The sequence below is a fragment of the Camponotus floridanus genome, unplaced genomic scaffold (assembly GCF_003227725.1).
Source record: "Camponotus floridanus strain SB8 unplaced genomic scaffold, Cflo_v7.5 scaffold56, whole genome shotgun sequence".
NCBI lineage: Eukaryota > Metazoa > Arthropoda > Insecta > Hymenoptera > Formicidae > Camponotus > Camponotus floridanus.
The window spans coordinates 1,176,141-1,195,089 of NW_020229725.1; the positions used below are offsets into that span (position 1 = coordinate 1,176,141).

Below are 18,949 nucleotides of genomic sequence, written 5' to 3' on the forward strand. Positions count from 1 at the left end.
TTTTATTCTAATTGGTCAATTTTTATTCTAATTGGAATGCTACTCTATCTCACGAATAAAATTTTCAAATATATTTGTGCAAATTTTTGGATAAAGTATAGGCTCAAACGTATCTTATGAATGACATGGAACAAGCGTGCGTGAAACCTCCTTGGCCGGCATGCTTGGCTATTCGTGAGAATCTCTTGCAATCCGGCATTCCACATATTCCTATTTTGATCGAGAATATTTTTCGATACATATCTCTACCCAATTATGAAGAAAATTATATAAAGAGCGTACAGACGATCGGTGAGATTCTTCCCGGCGCGTTACGAATTGCCCAGTTGCAAAGTATTTCCGATCGCGAGGCAAAAATCACCCTTAGCTTGGAGAGACTTCCCGTAAATACTGTCTATTTTAAGGACGGCAAGGGACGATATACACCTATATGGGTAAAGTTCGATTTTTTAGAAAATTTATTTTAGCAAGAACATTCAGATATTTCCTTTTTAAAAATTAATGCAAATGGCATTTTTTCCTTTTCTTGTATGTCATTCGTCCTCTTTTAAATGTAATGTCTAAATGTATTTAAATGTCTTTTGTTTGTTTACAACCTTAATCTTGTGTAATGAAAATATAAAATTTTTTTAAGCAAACATACTTTAGACGATCCATTTGCAACAAAACTTTGGGATAAAATTTCATTTATTAATTTTTTATGTTATGTATAATATAAAACATTGAAATTAAATATATATAAAATATACTAAGATGTAACATAAAATTAGAAATATTTTTTTTGAATTTATAAATTGTCTAAAGTAACCTTTATAAGAAAATAAATGTTTTGCATGAGTTATTTTTCTCACAGTACTACATTTGTAGGAAAAACATCGTATTTTTAAAGTTTTTGGAACATTGGAACGGAGGAAAAATGAAGTTGTACTAATGGCTCATAAATTGTTGACAGTTCAAGATATAGGCGGTAGTCTGAATACATTATCATTATTATCTGCAGCAGTTCGTCCTATGTATTGCCAGTAAGTTTTTATATAAATTCCAATAATTTAGAATGCTGTATTTATATAATAGAAAATATATAAATATATAAAATATATAAATATATTTTATATAATAGAAAATATACAAATACAAGTAATAAGATGATCAGGGTTTAGTATTTTGTGTTAACCATTTTAAAATTTACAATGTCATAGGATTAAAAAGCATTATCTTTTGCAGGTATAAAGAATTAAAATAAAGCAACAGCAAATATTTATCACATAAATGTTAGCACATGTTTTTAAGTGACTTTCATTTATTTGGCTTTATATTTTGAATGTTAAAAATTACTTTGATAAGGTTATTATTGAAGCAAAACATGAGTGTATTCACACAGTACTTAAATCCTCTCACTGGTCTTGCTACATGGGAGAAGAAAGATCAAGATTATGATTATCATCAAGAAGTAGCTAGATCTTCCTTTGCAGACATGCTACATGATTACGAGCGAGTAAGTATTTTTTTATAATTACTTCACATTCTGAAAATTGAATGACATTATGAATTCTTCATCTAAAAGAAAACTAATTTTCGTATTTTCCTTTAATAGAATAACAAATATTATATTGCCCTCAAAGCTGCTATTGAGAAAAAGCATCAAGCGGGTGAAGAGGCTAATGTGTTGGATATAGGTACTGGGACAGGATTATTGTCAATGATGGCTGCAAGATGTGGAGCAGACACCATAACAGCATGTGAGGTAAAAAAGAATTTAACATTTTCTTTGAAATTTTGCCTACATAAAGAAATATCTCATAGGGTTTCATACCAATGGCCAATTGTGCTGTAAAAATAATAAAGGAGAATGGTTTTGAGAGTAAAATTAAATTGGTTCGTAAACATTCTACAAAGATGACAGTTGGAAAAGATGGTGATATGCCAAAACGAGCAAATATTTTAGTCACTGAAGTGTTCGATACAGAACTGATTGGCGAAGGAGCATTATCAACATTTCGCCATGCTCACAAAGTTCTTCTCGAGGTAATACTCATGCAATTAGTGCTTGCACATAATTTTGTTGCTTTGAGATTTATTTCTTTTGTCATTTTTATATCAGGAAGATAGTATAGTTGTGCCACACAGTGGAACAGTGTGGGCACAAGTAGTGGAGAGCTCAAAAGTTTGTAGCTGGAATCGAGTGAAGCCCATTAAGGATGGAGAAATATTAGTTGATGCTCCAGCAGCTATTCAAGCATGTTCTGGTGCTGCAGCAGTGCATGACATGCAATTATCTCGTCTTTCTCGCGACTCTTTTGTGCCTTTACTGCCACCACAGCCTATTTTTAGGTAAAGATTTCCTTCTCTTTTCTAAATGTTCACTCTTATAAAAACATAAGATTGTATTTAATTATAAAATTATATATTAGTAATATGAATTGCTTGTACAAATTAACACAGAAAATACTTATAATATATATTAAATGTATTTCAGGTTTGATTGGTCCGGCAAAGAGCCCTTATTGTACAATGAAAAAGTATCGATATTCACAAAATCCATAGCAAGTGGAACCGCGCATGCAATTTTTATGTGGTGGGATTTGAACATGGATACAGATAATCAAGTAATGGACTTCTTCAATATATTACTCTTACTATTTTTTCATTTTTATAATTTTTATATTTACACCATTTTTATAGGTATTGTTGAGTTGTGCTCCTGTATGGGAACATCCAAATGTACCTGATGATATCAAGAAAGATAAATTACGTTTAGAAAAGATGGCAGAGTCAATACCTTGGAGGGATCATTGGATGCAGGCTGTCTATTATCTTCCGGAAGAAATACCTATCAAACGTGATGTCGAAGTCAATCTCATCGGTTACCATGACGAGTATTCTTTCTGGTTTAAATTATTGGATAGATCCATGTAAGTTCCACACACACACACACTTCTTTCATAATTTTTAAATTATGTTTGTAATTTTGTTTAATTTCCATATTTCCTATAAAATACATTTCTATTTTCTTTATTTTCTAAATTATTAAATTTAATTTTTTTTATGCTCTGAAAAAAATTTTTTAATTCTTTACTGTGTATTAATAAAAAAAATTTTTTATATTTTTTTCATAGAGATAAAATTCCGGATTTTCCGAGACCTGTGTGTGATTGTAATGCGCATATCGCGTACTCACGGACGCGTATCGGTCAATTGAACGATATGGCTCGTAATAAAAAGTACATACAAGCCTTGCGGAAGAAGATTACTTCCAATAGCGTCTGTCTCTGTCTCTCGGACGGTTGTTTATTGGCACTTGCGGTTGCGAGAATGGGAGCAAAAGTATTTCTGCTGGAACAAAATTCTTTGTCGCAGAAAACCATGAAGATGTTTGTGCGTACAAATGGACTCTCCGAGCAGATAAGAATTGTCAAGTCGGTCGGTGATCTACCGGATGCTAGTGAGATCAACTTCATTTTCGGCGAACCATATTTCCTGAGCTCTATCGTGCCATGGGAGAATCTGATATTCTGGTACCATACCTCCAAATACCCATCGAACATCACAAGAATGCCGATTGCAGCGACGATCAAGGCCGCCGTCGTCGAGTTCAAAGATTTACATAAGATAAGAGCCCCCGTCGGTATTTGCGAAGGCTTTGATTTGTCTTCCTTCGATAGGCTTGTGCAAGTTCGTAACTTATTGATTTATTTTCTCATTTCGTACCTTATTCTGATATTAAAGAACAATCACATTTCATTTTAGATATCTAGTGATAAAAGTGACAATCCCGTAGAAGCGCAGCCACTTTGGGAATATCCCTGCAAGGCGTTATCTTTAGCCTTTAACATTGTAGAGCTTGATCTCACGCGAAATGTAAATTTCGAACGCATTCAAGTATCTGGCGAGATTCCGATTTTAAGGTATATCTTTTTTTATTTTACTGATTTTTTTTTTTAAATACAAGTTGTGTATGAAAAAGAAAGGCATGAACCGAGAAAAATGAGCGCGCGTATAATTAAACCAAGAATCGAACTTTTTGCTTGTCTGTTGCTCTTTTTATATTTAGTATATTTTTTGTTAAACTTTTAGATCCACATTAATGTTTTTTTGCTCACTTATAATTGAACACAAAAGAAACTAATGTTTAATATCTAGAATATTTTAAAAAATAGAAAAATATTAATTTTTTATTAATGATAATATCTCTATGTATTTCTCGTTTTACAGCAATGGCTCCTGCAATGGCGTTGCTGTATGGATAGATTGGCAATTAGATTCAGATTTGTCAATATCTTGTGGTCCAGTTGAAGAAGTGATACCTGGTAAACGCATATCTTGGGATCCATATACAAGACAAGGCGTACATCTATTTCATGGGATATCTGATGTCAGGACAAGAAGAAACACACTTTTATGGTCGTTCACTTTCGTTCCACAACATGGTGAAGTGGACTTTAATTTTAACATATTATAACAAATATTTGATTGTATTAATAAATGTTTATTTGATTATATTGAGGAATGCTTGATGTATTAAAAATCAAATTGAGAAAATGTAAAAAATGTTTTTATGTAAAAATATATCTAGAGAAATTTCAAGGCATGATTATGTGGTGAAATATATATATAAGTAAACAATCTTGCAACATATATATATATATATATATATATATATATATATATATATATATATATATAATATAAATAATTTGTCAATATCTTGTGGTCCAATTGAAGAAGTAATACCTAGTAAGCGCATATCTTGGGATCCATATACAAGACAAGGCGTGCATCTATTTCATGGGATATCTGATGTCAGAACAAGAAGAAACACACTTTTATGGTCGTTCGCTTTCGTTCCACAAAATGGTAAAGTGGACTTTAATACACATATATACGCATACATGTATTTATATAACATAATTACATATATTATTTATATATTACAAGATTGTTTACTTTTGTTTCACAACACAATAAAGTGGATTTGTAACATAATGATGTCTTTTTGATTGTTGATTACGAAATATTTGCAAATGAATCAAACAGTAAAATTGTTAAAATTAGAAAAATATGTTAGATAGAAATATATCTACAGATATTTCAAATCACTGTAACAAGAAAAATATAAAGATATATAATAATTACAGTATAATATACATATGAAATTTTTCAAAGTCTCCTAATATTATGAGGTATTATCCGGTAATATGCGTAATTGTTTGGCGAGTCTCTTGCCGATTAATTTGGGATAATTTTTCTGTTTAATAAGAAATTCCTTACTCTGGTGTGTTACAGCGCCATTTTCTAATTGAAACCTAAATAACGATATAGTCCTATTAATAATTTTTAGTATAACTATACATACATACATACACACACACACACACACACACACACACACACACACATATATATATATATATATATATATATATATAATTTATTTATTTAAAAATGATTTTTATAATTATGATCCATGTATGTATACATATGTGTTATTTTTTCATAAATTAGTAAGTTTTTTTTTCTTTTTTTTTTGAAAAATCCTAATTTGTTTTTTTCATAAGAAATCAATTTATAATTATTTATCATTGCTTAACAGAAATTTAGCTATACTTGCCTACATAGATAATGCAATGGACCCAACATTTTTTCTTTTAATTCTGGATCACCTTCTAAAATTGAGAGTGCACTTGCACCAGTTTCCAATGTCGAAAGGCAACCTTCTGTTGGTTGTGTCCTGATCACATACTGACTAGTAGGTACACCAATTAATTTGCAAGCTCGCAGAAAATATAAAGCTGGGCTCGAGTGATATATTGCCTGAGAAAATAAATACAGAAAAATATTAATTACAGTTTATTTTACATATTTTTTTTTAAAAAGGATTTTTTATGTTAAAAAAATTTAAGTTATATGATAATAAATTATCTCTCCCTAACATATACTACATTATTTAAATATATAATTTACTTTTGCTTGTGGCCATGTTCCATCCAGTAGAACTAGATTATATGCCTTTTGTTCATTAATTCCAACTGGATCTAGTTTGTCAAGTGCAATAGCTCCAGGCGATGGGTATAATAAAATAGTATTCTTATCATTTAATATTTCTGGTAGGCCTTCGTGTTTAGGCAATGGAAACTTTTTTCCCCTTAAAGAAGAATAAAATAATTTCTTTGAATTTTATTGAGATTTGCATACAAAAAATTTTAATTTGACTAATTTGTTTTTTTTTTTACCTGAAGATTAGGCACTTTCCTGATTCCAATGCTAATGCAAGCATTGGCACTGTACGTAGACAACGCTTTGCCTCTGCTGGATGCTGTAGAATAATTATTCTTGATGCAGGATTGAGACGTTGTTTTGGTAAACCTGGACACCAGCATACTTGCACAGGTCTCCTACAAAAGGACATATTATTAAAATTTGAAAAATTTTAATTTCTTGCTTTTCACAAGTTCTAAAATTTGTAGTAAAATTTGTTTACATGATCTTCACAAGTTCTAAAATTTGTAGTAAAATTTGTTTACATGATCTTCACAACTTATGTGTATAATCATAATATATGTATATATTTTCATACTTACTTGCATTGCTGACATTTGTCTCTTGTTTCAGGGGGATCAGCGGGAATGCTCGCTAATTCACTCCACACGTCATCTTCATTCGTCATGATAAGTGATTATCAAAAAAATCCTCGATATTTTTCGACAATCTTTCATACATTATATGGCAGTTAATTACGCTTTGTTCACGCAATCGCAGCAAAATATGAAATTCAGATTTCGATTTGATGATACTGGGCGTTTTTCAGCAAGCACAGAGAACAAGTGTATCCCTTCATCCTTGTTGGTTATTGAATGTAAACAAGGATTCACTGTGTTCTCTGTATCACTTGCTGAAAAAACCACTATATATATTTTTGCATAATAACTAATATATATTTTTGCATAATTATTAATATAATTTTATGTAATAATAAAATTATATTTAAATATCTAAATTAAATTAAGACTCAAATAAAATAAATTAAGATTAATATTTAAATTAAATTATAAAAGTTATAACTCATAGGTTATAATTCATAAAGGAGAAAATTTACAAAAATAAATTGAAAAAAATGTAACAATTTTACCGGAAGGTCAACAAGAAGTACATACAAGAAAAAAATTTAGAAATATCAAAGGTCGTTTTTATCATAGGTCGTGTTTTTTTTTGTTTTTTCCTTTTTTTCTTTCTTCAAAGATGCGAGACTGTAATGCTAATTTACCGACCGATCATTTGCATAAATTTATCGAACTTTGTAAATTAACTATGATAGCAGATTATAGATGGCGCAATCGTGTGCTGCCGGTCGGTAAAATCAACAGCGCATGCGCCACGCGCAGAAGTGACAGATGCGCCGAGATCCCGAGCTGCGAGATTGTTCGCGTTTTCCGTATCTGACATAACCGTCCCGTGTGATGTTCTGAATCCTTCCAGCCAGCCTCACCACTCGGTCCAGCACATTTCTACAGCATTCGATTACCGTATGTTATTATCAATCGTGTTATTAATCCTATTATTCATAACCATATACCATAACCTAACTCAAAGCATAATTGCAAGAGTCGCGAATTAAATCTCCCCAAATACTCATCTATCATCATCACGATCATTACGATGTCTCTTACGTCATATTAGCCGTGCATCAATACGTACATCAATTGATTCTAAAATTTAGAGCAGTAAAAATTTACGCTAACGGTATCGCGCGCGCGCGCGCGCACAAAATGCGTACGATATCGCTAAAACGAGATTTCGTCGAAAGAGTAAACGAAGTAATATATACGCGCCAAGTTAATCGAATTGAAAAATTTCAGTGTACGACATTGTAAATCTGCATGCATTTCTTATCAGTACATATGTTATTTTATCTGCGAATCAATATGCGACGAATTTATGCGCATCGCCAATTTATTCGCGGCAAAAATAATGACCCGCTTAATTTTTTGCATTTGCACACTCGATCGTCTCGGGAGAAATCTGGTTAGATTCTACGGTTTTTTTTTAGACGAGATAGAACATTAGATGAAGTAGCGCGGATGAATCGAGTAAATCTTGTGCGTACTCAACCGCGACATGGCTATTTAGAGAACGAAGAATTCGGAAGTGACATTCCTTTCGCGGCTTGCAGGGACGTGACACGAGTGCTTATCGTACAGAGCAGAATGTTTGATTTAATCATCGTTTATTAGATGATTTGAAATATTATTGCACTTAAATATACATGTTTTTTTCGCGATATATTTCCGATAAGAATTTTTAATGAGAGATAGGAATAATTCGACGTTTATAATTTATTATTCATATATTTATAATCGGCTGATTCGACGATCTCTGCATTGCAGATGGCAGCCAGCGCGCTTGAAGAGAAAATCAACAAGATAAGACAACAGAATGAAGAGATTAGAAGGAGGCATGAGGTAATCGAGTGACTAATTACTTAATTGTTCTATGTGGATAATAATAGATTTTGTTGTACAGGAAGTGGAAGAAGATAAAAAAAATGCAGCCAAATTGAACGCATTGGTGCAAATGGTGCCATCTACGGATTGGCCTGAGAGGAAGGAACCGCCAGAATTTTCTAATCCACCTAGAACAAATAATAAATCAAAACCTGCTAAAGAACATCACGAACATATTCAACATCATTCTGTGAGTGGTGAGGGAAGGAAAGTTCATACTTTTGCTCAGGTGCGTGCATGAAACAGAGAAATATTATATTAATTTTTAGACTGTATAGTAACAAATTTAATAAATAATTTTATTTATTAATTTTTTATAATTTTTAAAGTTTAAGAATGAGAATAAACCTTTTTATACTTTTAAATTGTTAATAATACTGTTAAATTTGCTAATGTTTTCTTGTAGGGACAAGGGCCTCCACCTGATCCTAAATATAATTTCCTTGCTGATGCTGAGAGAGAAGAAGGTAATATGGAAAATATAACAGATAATCCATCAAGTAAAGGACAGAAACATTCAAAAGGCACATTTAGGAAGAAATCTGGAGGAAAAGATGGAATGCAAAAAGTATGTAAAAAAAAGATGTAGATAAATTATAACTAGAAAAAGAATTCTTTTTAATTTCATTCATTTCTCAAATAGGATTATAGAGTAAACAGAAGTCATCGCAGAGATGAGCATCAGCCAGAATATGAAGCTTGGAGAGCAGAGAGAAATCGTATCGATGAGGATCGCATTAGCAGACAAAGGACAGCTGAGGGTAATTGGCGTAGAGAATGGGATAATGACAAGGTGAAAGCTTACATTATGTAAAAAATTAATTTAACTATGTAGAAATTGTATAGAAACGATAGATTATACTTATTGCAGGCACATATTGTGAATGAGATGATGAGAACTGAAGCTAAATTAGGAGATTATGTAAAGAAGGATCATAAAGATTTTGATAGAAGACATGTTAATGGTGAGAATCGATAGTTGCTTATATAAGTAGAAATGTACACACACCTATATATATATATATATATATATATATATATATATATATATATATATATATACAAGGAATATTAATAAACTATGTTCTCATTATTACAAACATACAATTCTTTGCAGGAAACGATTATGTAAGCTATAATCGTAGTGGTTATCGTTCCTACCGAGGAAATTCGAGGCATTTTCATAATAATTATGAAAATCGTTCCAATAACGCTCATCAGGAAGGGCACGTTAAAAATCCTTTATCATCAAATTCCGAAGAAAGGACTGTTGTTGCTACTGACAAAAGCATAAAAGTCACATTGAATCAAGGAAAAGGTCCAGTCATGAGTGTTAAAGGTATTATATATATTCCCAGTGATTTTTCCTTTTAAATATATAAGTAAAAATATATAGTTAAAAATATATTTAAAGATCTTTCGATATATATATATATATATATATATATATATATATATAATATATATATATATATTATATAATAATATATATATATATATATATATATATATATAATATATATATATATATATATATATATATATTACTATTTTTTAGTAAACTCACCAAGTATTGCTGGAACAGGTCGAGTAGGACCACGACAAAGAAGTCGCGTAACATACAGCAGTCACTCGGACGTTGAAATGGTTTCTCCTGATACCGAATCCTTTTCACATCCAAAATCCTATGAAGATAAGACTAAAGGTATTTATCATGATATGCAAAAATTCTCTAATTCACGAAAATCGCAGCCTCCGAAAAAGAAGGATTTTAGCAATAAATCTCCTTTCTTTCGTAAGAAAGAGATTAAGAGAGAAGACACTATTGAGAATCCACAGAAACATCATGAAATAGAATTACTACAAAAAGAACATACAGAATCACAGAAATCCGATCAATTTAAACTCCAAAAATCTGAGGAGAATATTGTAATACCACTACATAATGATAAAGTTGTGAATGAGAAAGAAAACAATGTAATTTCTTCTGATGCATTAGATGTGAATATAGAAGTAGAAAATAAGGATAATCAGAATGATAATTTAAATTCATACATAGATGAAAAAAGCAAAACTTTTATAAACAAAGAAGATGAATTTATTTTACAAGATTCAGACCTTCCTGTGTCTAAAGACGAAGTTGAAGTATGTAAAATAAACAAAGAGATAGAAAACAAATTAGACGAGTCTCAAATTGTTCAAACAGCTACACTATCCGAGTATGAAATTACCAAAACAGATTTAACTGTATCATTAGTGAAAGATATAAATGATAATGATAGAGATAAGATTAAATCTGAGGAAAATCTATCATGTAATGTTAATGATGATATCAATGAAATTATACTGAAAAATAAAGAGCATAACTTACCAATAGAGCAAATTGAAGAAATCTTAAGTGATAACTGTGATAATAAGCAAACTGAAGATATACATGAGCAAGAAAATAATTTTGAGCTCAGTACAGCAAGTTCTGTAGAAGAGAAGCTGGAGACAAACAATCTTACAATTTCATCTTCAACTGATGTATCCTCTGTAACAGAACAAAATAATAAGATGGATAGCAATGATAAAAGCTTAAAAGAAAAAGAAATTGCGATTGTAGAAGATAAAGTTACTGTTATAGATGATGAAATTAATACTAGCAATAAACAGGATGTAATAAAATCTGTTGATGAAACTCGAGAATGTAAAAATGAAAATAATGAGAATGCTGCAAATAACATTATAATTGATAAAGTAGAATCTCGAGAGGAAAATCTACGAGAAAAAGAAGTAAAGGCAGCTTTAAGCAAAGTGATTGAAATTGAAGAATATAAAAATGAGATATAAAAAATAAAATGTATAAAATGTTACAGATATAAGTTACCGATAACATAAGACGAGAGAAAGCTTTTACAAATATTTGTTGAGAAATGCGCGTATATATATTTCTCAAAAATTAAAATACGCACGAGTTATCGAATTGTTCAAATATATTAGTTTGCAACAAATTTTCTTATTTTTGGAATAAGCATTCGAGAATGGATGATTGTAACTCTGCTGAGTGATATCGTAATATTTTTATTTCAGAATTTTATACTTTGTTATATTATCTGTTTAATTTTATTTTTGATTTTTCTCGAGATTGCTGCTAGAATTTAATAGTATGACAATATATATATGTATGTATGTATGTAGTGTGTATGTGTATATATATATATACACACACACATACACATACACATGTATATATATTATATAATATATATGAATAATTTTATGTTAAGGAGCAATTGGACGAATTAGGTACACCAAAACTTAATAATTCAAATACTCTTCAAGATTCATGAATTGGACAGTATGTGAAATATTTTTAGCCTTTTAAAATATAAAATTAAAAATAATTAATTTGAGTTAAAATAAAAATTTGATTTTTTTCTGTAAAATTAAAATTTTTATTTTCATAAATTTTCATGAATTTGTGTATAATCAAATTATATTATACAAGTCAAATCTTTACTTTTTAATTCATACAAGTCAATTAATAATTTTATATTTTAAAAAGCTAAAGATGCTTTGTACAATGTCAAATTCATGAACCTCGAAATATATTAAATTTACCAATTTTTGATGTACTAACTAATTTATCAAATTTCCTCTTAATAAAAACATAGCACTTTTATAATGATAGAAGTATAACAGAATAATAGTTACTATAGTCACTGCGACATCTCCGAATTTTGATATTGTGACACGAAAGAAAATTTATTCTTTCCTTGTTCATGTGACAATCAAAAAATATTTTTATAATTGGCATAAGAGCAATAAAAAAAACGGGATGTTTTAGATTAACGAAAGCTGTGAAATTAACAGACATTCTAACTAGACATAGCCAATAATTATATTATAATTAAACAAAAGTAACTTTTATCGGTTGATGTTATTTGAATTTATAATTTATAGATATATTTATTATATACATATATATATATATATATATATATATATATATATATATATATATATACTTCTCTCATTATCTGATATTATTTATGTTTTTGTTTCTCTCATTGCTTTTATAATTCGTTGATTTTTACATGATTTTTGGAGGCTCATATGCGACTGAAATCATCGTTGAATTGATAAAGTTAAATTTCTTCAAAAAAATAAAATCAAACATAAAATAAAATGCGCACATATATTTGATTACTAATTTTTTATACTTTATATATATAATCGCGTATTAGAAATGTTAGATTTACTAGTAACTGAGGCTCGTCGAAAATGACGATAAGACATAGCTAAGAGTTCTCCTGAAAGAGAAAGCTTCTCTCAAGAACATTTCTCTGTTATCAGATATTATTTTTTTGCTTTCTAATTATTAAGAAGGATGGTGTTGCCATATATTCGATAAAATTTTAAGCCTCCATAATTTTGTTATTTCCTCAGCCATAGTTTTTGCATTTTTAAGATTATTCTAACGTGAAAAAATTATAATAAAAACATTGTTAATAAATTTAATTGTTTACCAATTAGATATCTATCCAATGAAATATCCTTTTCCTTTAGATCGAATAAGTGAACAAAACTTGAAATAAAGTCATGTCAGAAATTTAATTTATTACTGATATTTTAATTTTTGTAATTATGATTTCCAATGAAAGATAAAATAATATTACCGGGAGAAGTGCAAGTGAAGAGAATATACGTTCGTAAAATTTTGTCAATATATTATCACTCCTCGTATTCACATCGGATAATGTATTTTCATATTTCTCATAATATGGAGACCGCTTTACATCGTTTTATAACACGTTTATAGGTATATTCTGCCTACACAACACCGATGAGGTTTTGCCTTTCTCGAAACGCCACGAAATACGAATATTTCTGCAGAAGCGCTTTAAAAGCCTATATTTGTCCGCATTAAAACAACTCGCGGAATATCTCTTTGTGGTTCGCCTCCATAATCTAGAAATAGATCAACTATTTCTCTAAATCTCTACAACAGATTTTTACATTGTGGCATTCGTTCTATTTTTTTTCTTTCAAGCCGATAATGAGATATGTTAAAGCAAAAAATTGAAAGTTTCATAAGACAAATAGCATAAGTACTAGATCATAAGTACTATCGTTAGCTCGCGACCACGAAGAGAAGATTCCAATACGATTCTCATCCAATCGCTTTTGATAATTATTGTCGATATAAAGAAGTAAGATGATCCCTCGTTAACGATCTAAATCTGATTTCGTGAACAGCGTGACTTTACTTACATTATGTGTCATTGATATATTCATTGATATGAAACATCAATTATGCATGACCATAGCCTTATGAGTTAACGCTTAACATCTACAACTCTCAACATAACGCTTGATATCATTCGACAAAGATCCTTCTCAATAAATAGTAATACATTGTTATCATTATTGTATAATATTATATATTGTATTATTTGTATTAATATTGTCGTTCTGGAAGACATTACTGGAAGACTCGTTTCACAATTATTAACGTGTTTTACTTAATATGCAAATTTTCCGTGTCTGCAGAACGTTCGCAGATGCATGCTCTGGAGGAAAAAAAGTTACGAAATGAAAAATTCAAAGAAAAGAATACTTGATTTAAGCGAAGTCAACAATCTGTGAATCTACAAATTTGAAAAATTCAAAGATCCACGCTAAAAAATTTTGAGAGAAATTAATTTATAAAAAGATTCATAGATTTACAAATTTTGATTAAAAAATTTTGAGAGAAATTAAAAAGATTCATAAATATCTTCAACGATAATCGAAATATATAGTATGAAATTTTAATTATATTATTCTTGTGAAAGGATGGATTTTAACATAGATTCATCTGTTCTTCCTCAGCATTCTGCAGCTTCACGGAACAACTATATTGTTCTACACTCATTCCTTAAACTAATTTGTGATCTATAACGATTTCTTGGAAGACCTTGGATTATACAACTAATTGTACTCGATTGTACATAATTGTTTGCGCATCGTTTGCGCGACGAAGGGACACGGGTTCTACCCTAAAAATTATTTGGCAGATTCATCATCTATCGTAATCGCTATAATTACTATGCGCGAAATTGCGATCAAGATTGATCGATCGCGGCAGCGTCGTGTCCCATCGTCGTGATTCGACGCGACGCGTAAAAATTATACATGGTTACACAACTCCGTAGAGAGCGATACATACAATTATAAAATCCAGAAAACTGTAACAGTAGTCAACTAGTAAGTAGTTAGGCTGCGCTCTGTTTGCTGCTGCATCATGGAAGACATCATGAGATATTGTCACGTTTAATGAGACCCTAGATCTCCTTTCTTTTATCTATAGGCTCCCGAATGTAAAACAAATCGGAGATTGGAAGACGGATAAATCCTTCACTCGCCTTACAGATGTGTTACAATCCTGGTGGAATTGTGAAATATACAATAGAACTTCAAATTACATCACTTAGCGAGCCGATAATTTTCTCCTTCTGAAAAAGAATACTGTAATTACATACTAATAGAAAATAGTTTTTGTCTAATTTCGATTTTTCTAAAAATAGATCACAACAGTTCGCTATTACAATAGAGAAAACAATTTTAGATATGTTGTCATTATTTAAATGTAAATTTGTCGCGCAGAAGACGCATGTCATTATGAATATAAGCGCGAATCATTACACAAATGGAAGGTGGTATTCTCTTACATTTTAATCGATTGAATCGATTTAAAATTATTTTAAAGAAAGATTCAGAACATCCTCCTTATGCTAAGAGAAACTTACAACACCAAAAAAAAAAAGGTAAAAATGTCAAAATATTGGTAAGAAATACAGATGCAAATTTCTCGCTTTCGAATCCGTGAAATATTTGATTCTCAAATTCACTTATGCATTTTAAAGTTGGAGAACACACATCTCTTTTAAAAGAATCTTATTTATGGCTGAAATTTTAAAGGAAAATTTTACCATAATTTTTTTTATATATTATTACATTTTGAAAAACAAATTCTTTAGAATTTCTTTAGAATATTATTTAAAGAGAGGAATTTTTAATTTTTATTAGAAAATATTTTCCTACAGCAACTTTCTATGAATTATCATTTCAGAATATCCCTTTATATAGTCTCCCGTATGCATCAGCAATTATTGCATGTATATCGAGCAATATATTAGAATCGAATATTTCGACAGCTCGAGAGCGTAATATCATCTCGGTACAAGACATGAACAACAACACAAAATGACTTAACTGGCGGGAGATCGCTCAGAAGGGTAAACCAATCTCAAAGGCGTTAATCAGCGCAGAGCCAGAGTCGTAGACGCCAATTACGCCAAAGAGAATACCGAGGAAGATGACAAAGCAATCGTACGCGACGGCACTCCATTCCATCGAATTTCTCTTCAGCTTTAGATGAAAATAACAAGGCCAAATAAATGAGAGCATGGTACCGGTGAAGGAACCGATAAAACCCATTAATATGCTGAAGTGTGGTATGAAGATCGCCATTAGAATGGTGAACACGATCACGCCGACTCGCCAAGCCAAACCCCAGACCTTGAGCTCGCGATCCACCGTCCAGATAGTCGGAAAGATCGTTTTCGGTCGACCGCGGAAGAAAGCGCGTTCTAGGAGTTCGCAAGCCGCGTAATACGGTAACGGATACGAGAGCACCGCTTTGACGACCAGGCATAGATTCACCAAACCTTTGAAACCGGCCGAATGTAGGTTGTTGGTGATCACCTGTTGCGTGTCATTCTGGAAAGTCAGAAAGCAGATCCAACCGAAGAGCGACTTGAACGCGGCCGCGGCGATGTGACTCCAGTTCAGCATCCAGTCGAACTTGGAGCGATCGATGAGATTGCCCTCAAGAGTCGGTAAGAAGATTTGAGACGTGTAACTGAAGACTATCACGCCGAGTGAGATTGGAAAATTCTCCATGTCGATCGTCCACTTCACCTTCGACCAGCCCCAGTCACCGATCTCCAGGATGCAGTAACCGATGATGATCGCATTGATGAAGAGGTGAGACATCGTGCACCAGAAGCTCAGCATAGAGACGTGCTGCAACGACTTGAGGAAACCAAGCGGCAACAGAAATATACCGATCAGCATCATCCAGCTGCGAGTGTCGATCGCGCCTTCGGGAAATGAGCCGATCATCAGGTCGCCGCAGACAACCACGTATAGGATGCAGGTCATCAGCAGCTCGATGATCTGCGCGATGTTGACGGCACGTGCGCCCCACGTTGGCCCGAAGCATTCTTTAGCGATGGCCACATACGAATCTCGTACGCGCACACGTTGACCTGTCACCGAGTCCAGTTCGTACAGGCACTCGACTAGGATCTTGCCGGTGTAGCAGCAGATGTGTGCGATGCCGACCATCGCAGCGATCGCCCAGTAACCGCCGCGTAGAACAGCGAATGGCAGAGAGACGATGAACATTCCCTGGGAAAAAATTCGCAAATGAACTGGTGTGTTTAAATGAAGTTTATAGAAAAATGCATAATTACATAGTTGTAATTATGCGTTTAATAATTAATAAACATAATAATTCCGTTTAAAATATAATAATCTCATTGTTATATAATTATTAATTGCTATAAAATTGTAATAGTAATGTTTTCTTACAATAATGATTCTTTTTTTTTTTTTAGTTTCTTTTGGAAGGTTGTGAAGTATGGAATCATCGGAGATATTATTTTTTTTTATTTCTTTAATACCTGAATAGCATTTGTAACGTTCCAAGCGGCTTGCCACTCGTTGATTTTGACACCTGAGGCACCGAACTCTCCGCCGCCCTCGTCGTACTCGCTAAAATCGCCGCTGCTCATGCTTCCGGTTCTAACTTTATCCCTGAAAACGAAGCAATATGTTAGATCCGAATAGAGATCTCGAATCCAGCTCGGAAGAAATGTGCTTTACCCGTTTCTTTGATAGCTGAAGGAATCCTCGGCGATTGCCACGTTGTTTTGATCCCGGTACGCCTGGTCCCCATTCATGGTCATCATTTCGGTGTTGTCCCGGCCCTCGTCGAAGGACTTGAACTGACCCTGACCGGCATGACCTTGAGGATGTCCTTGGCCCATGCCGCCGCCGCCGCGAATCAGTTCCATACACGGACTGTTCTCTGGCCATTTAGCCTTCAAGGTCTCCCAGGCGACGTTGACCGTTGCTCCGAAGGAGGGTATATAAAATCCACGGAAATTCGCCATTTCTCTATCTGTTGCTTCTACGGCGAGCACGTTTACTTATGATCCCTTACACGAATATAGTTCTTTTTTTCACACAAAAACACGTCTAGATACTGTACAGTGATCGAGGGAATGAAGGATAAGTATATATCCTGGGGTAAGACATGATGAAGTATAAGACATTAATTATTTAGATTTAAACTATCTTGGATATTTTTGAACAAGATGTGTAGATTATCAATGAATGAAACGATGTGTGTGCTGATGTTCGTGCTTGCAGGTTTCTCCATCGCTGTAGGAACAACGGTGTATGAAATATCTTAGAGTCCTTAGAGCTTAAGCCAGGTAACGTACTAATGTGTTATCAATGAAAAAAATCGTGCTTACCAAGAGAGTAGTGAATCTGATGCCCGTGTTGGACGTTCCTCCTGAGAGATCTTGTTTAATTCTTGACCTCTTGTGACTGATCCTCGCGCAGTTAAGGACGCGTAAAAATGATTAAACTAAAATGACCTCGGATGAAAGCGAGGCTTCATAAAGGAGGAGGGAAGAAAAGGAACGAAGATCGGAACGAGAGCGCGCTGCCTAACTACTCCGGATTACAAAGCCGCATGATGACGACGATGTTGTTCGTCTATGATCTACGTCGCGACTTGCGAGGCCAAAATCGCGGCAGCGAAGCCCACGATCCGCGGCATCGACCAGCAGCGGTGACACGGCGCCGTTTAAGGGAGATCGCGGGGGAATAATATGGCCAGCCACCCCCGAATGCGCAGGATTCGATCGATGGTCCACGAGAGAAGTATCGTCATCTCACGGGTGCCTCTCCTAGTGTCGTATTCGCGCATCCGTTTCTCCCGAACATGGCAGTTAAATAAGATCCCCGTATCAAGCCGCAATTAAATATAGGACAAATAGGATCATCGTGATTTGCGAAATGACACTGAAAAAAAATTATTAAGAGAAAAAAATAATATATATAACTCGACTAGATATTAATTTTTTTTTAAATCGAGAAATGTTACAGGGCTCTCGGATATAAAATCGATGTCGGGAATTGTGACTGATATCATTTAGAGATACAACTGCTGTGAAAGAAACATTTTGATCATTTTATTCGTATCATTATTAGTCACACACAATCTGGTGTATCAAATAGAAATCAATTAAAATCTAGAAACTCTTGGTGCTCTTAATTAAATTTATTTGGAATGAGCTTGCAATTATTGTATATTATTTCGGAGATGGAATCCTTTGCAATATTAT

At 32.6% G+C, this 18,949-nt stretch overlaps 4 protein-coding genes across 7 annotated transcripts; 2 read left to right on the forward strand and 2 right to left on the reverse strand.

The window, feature by feature from the left end:
* Positions 1 to 867: 867 nt before the first annotated feature.
* LOC105253330 (protein arginine N-methyltransferase 7) lies at positions 868 to 4,622 on the forward strand. The gene is made up of 10 exons (XM_025412767.1): positions 868 to 1,022; positions 1,225 to 1,495; positions 1,595 to 1,744; positions 1,804 to 2,025; positions 2,102 to 2,331; positions 2,477 to 2,606; positions 2,683 to 2,912; positions 3,117 to 3,672; positions 3,748 to 3,905; positions 4,213 to 4,622. The coding sequence occupies exons 2-10, from the start codon at positions 1,322 to 1,324 to the stop codon at positions 4,457 to 4,459; spliced, it is 2,097 nt and encodes a 698-aa protein (XP_025268552.1). The 5' UTR covers positions 868 to 1,022; positions 1,225 to 1,321; the 3' UTR covers positions 4,460 to 4,622.
* A 497-nt stretch (positions 4,623 to 5,119) lies between these two features.
* Positions 5,120 to 7,276, reverse strand: LOC105257895 (DTW domain-containing protein 2). Of its 2 annotated transcripts, XM_025412751.1 has the most exons (6): positions 7,152 to 7,276; positions 6,579 to 6,889; positions 6,231 to 6,392; positions 5,962 to 6,142; positions 5,609 to 5,811; positions 5,120 to 5,303 (listed from the first exon to the last, which is right to left on the reverse strand). In XM_025412751.1, exons 2-6 carry the CDS (start codon positions 6,662 to 6,664, stop codon positions 5,174 to 5,176), a joined length of 762 nt encoding a protein of 253 aa, XP_025268536.1. In that variant the 5' UTR covers positions 6,665 to 6,889; positions 7,152 to 7,276; the 3' UTR covers positions 5,120 to 5,173. The 2 variants fall into 2 exon arrangements, with proteins under 2 accessions (XP_025268536.1, XP_011267124.1); XM_011268822.3 differs by lacking the exon at positions 7,152 to 7,276 and having other exon boundaries at positions 6,579 to 6,925.
* A 78-nt stretch (positions 7,277 to 7,354) lies between these two features.
* Positions 7,355 to 11,686, forward strand: LOC105257911 (serine/threonine-protein kinase pakA). Its single transcript, XM_025412750.1, has 8 exons — positions 7,355 to 7,520; positions 8,382 to 8,456; positions 8,518 to 8,727; positions 8,905 to 9,066; positions 9,142 to 9,291; positions 9,370 to 9,463; positions 9,616 to 9,837; positions 10,057 to 11,686. The coding sequence occupies exons 2-8, from the start codon at positions 8,382 to 8,384 to the stop codon at positions 11,328 to 11,330; spliced, it is 2,187 nt and encodes a 728-aa protein (XP_025268535.1). The 5' UTR covers positions 7,355 to 7,520; the 3' UTR covers positions 11,331 to 11,686.
* Positions 11,687 to 15,537: 3,851 nt separating this feature from the next.
* Positions 15,538 to 18,424, reverse strand: LOC105257896 (vesicular inhibitory amino acid transporter). Of its 3 annotated transcripts, none has more exons than XM_011268824.3 (4): positions 18,071 to 18,424; positions 17,415 to 17,721; positions 17,213 to 17,345; positions 15,538 to 16,937 (listed from the first exon to the last, which is right to left on the reverse strand). In XM_011268824.3, exons 2-4 carry the CDS (start codon positions 17,702 to 17,704, stop codon positions 15,753 to 15,755), a joined length of 1,608 nt encoding a protein of 535 aa, XP_011267126.1. In that variant the 5' UTR covers positions 17,705 to 17,721; positions 18,071 to 18,424; the 3' UTR covers positions 15,538 to 15,752. The 3 variants fall into 3 exon arrangements, with proteins under 3 accessions (XP_011267126.1, XP_011267127.1, XP_025268537.1); XM_011268825.3 differs by having other exon boundaries at positions 17,415 to 17,975; XM_025412752.1 differs by having other exon boundaries at positions 17,415 to 18,424.
* Positions 18,425 to 18,949: the final 525 nt, after the last annotated feature.

Excerpts from the sequence above, each read along its gene's own strand:
- LOC105253330 (XM_025412767.1), top strand. The coding sequence starts at position 1,322 with ATGTTAAAAATTACTTTGATAAGGTTATTATTGAAGCAAAACATGAGT. Across the intron at positions 2,026-2,101 it reads CTCACAAAGTTCTTCTCGAG|GAAGATAGTATAGTTGTGCC; the intron begins GTAATACTCATG and ends TTTTTATATCAG. Across the intron at positions 2,607-2,682 it reads ACATGGATACAGATAATCAA|GTATTGTTGAGTTGTGCTCC; the intron begins GTAATGGACTTC and ends CCATTTTTATAG.
- LOC105257895 (XM_025412751.1), bottom strand. The coding sequence starts at position 6,664 with ATGACGAATGAAGATGACGTGTGGAGTGAATTAGCGAGCATTCCCGCT. Across the intron at positions 5,812-5,961 it reads GAACATGGCCACAAGCAAAA|GCAATATATCACTCGAGCCC; the intron begins GTAAATTATATA and ends TTATTTTCTCAG. Across the intron at positions 5,304-5,608 it reads CCATTGCATTATCTATGTAG|GTTTCAATTAGAAAATGGCG; the intron begins GCAAGTATAGCT and ends ATCGTTATTTAG.
- LOC105257911 (XM_025412750.1), top strand. The coding sequence starts at position 8,382 with ATGGCAGCCAGCGCGCTTGAAGAGAAAATCAACAAGATAAGACAACAG. Across the intron at positions 8,457-8,517 it reads AGATTAGAAGGAGGCATGAG|GAAGTGGAAGAAGATAAAAA; the intron begins GTAATCGAGTGA and ends TTTGTTGTACAG. Across the intron at positions 8,728-8,904 it reads AAGTTCATACTTTTGCTCAG|GGACAAGGGCCTCCACCTGA; the intron begins GTGCGTGCATGA and ends GTTTTCTTGTAG.
- LOC105257896 (XM_011268824.3), bottom strand. The coding sequence starts at position 17,704 with ATGGCGAATTTCCGTGGATTTTATATACCCTCCTTCGGAGCAACGGTC. Across the intron at positions 17,346-17,414 it reads TTCAGCTATCAAAGAAACGG|GGATAAAGTTAGAACCGGAA; the intron begins GTAAAGCACATT and ends CTTCGTTTTCAG. Across the intron at positions 16,938-17,212 it reads ACGTTACAAATGCTATTCAG|GGAATGTTCATCGTCTCTCT; the intron begins GTATTAAAGAAA and ends ATTTTTTCCCAG.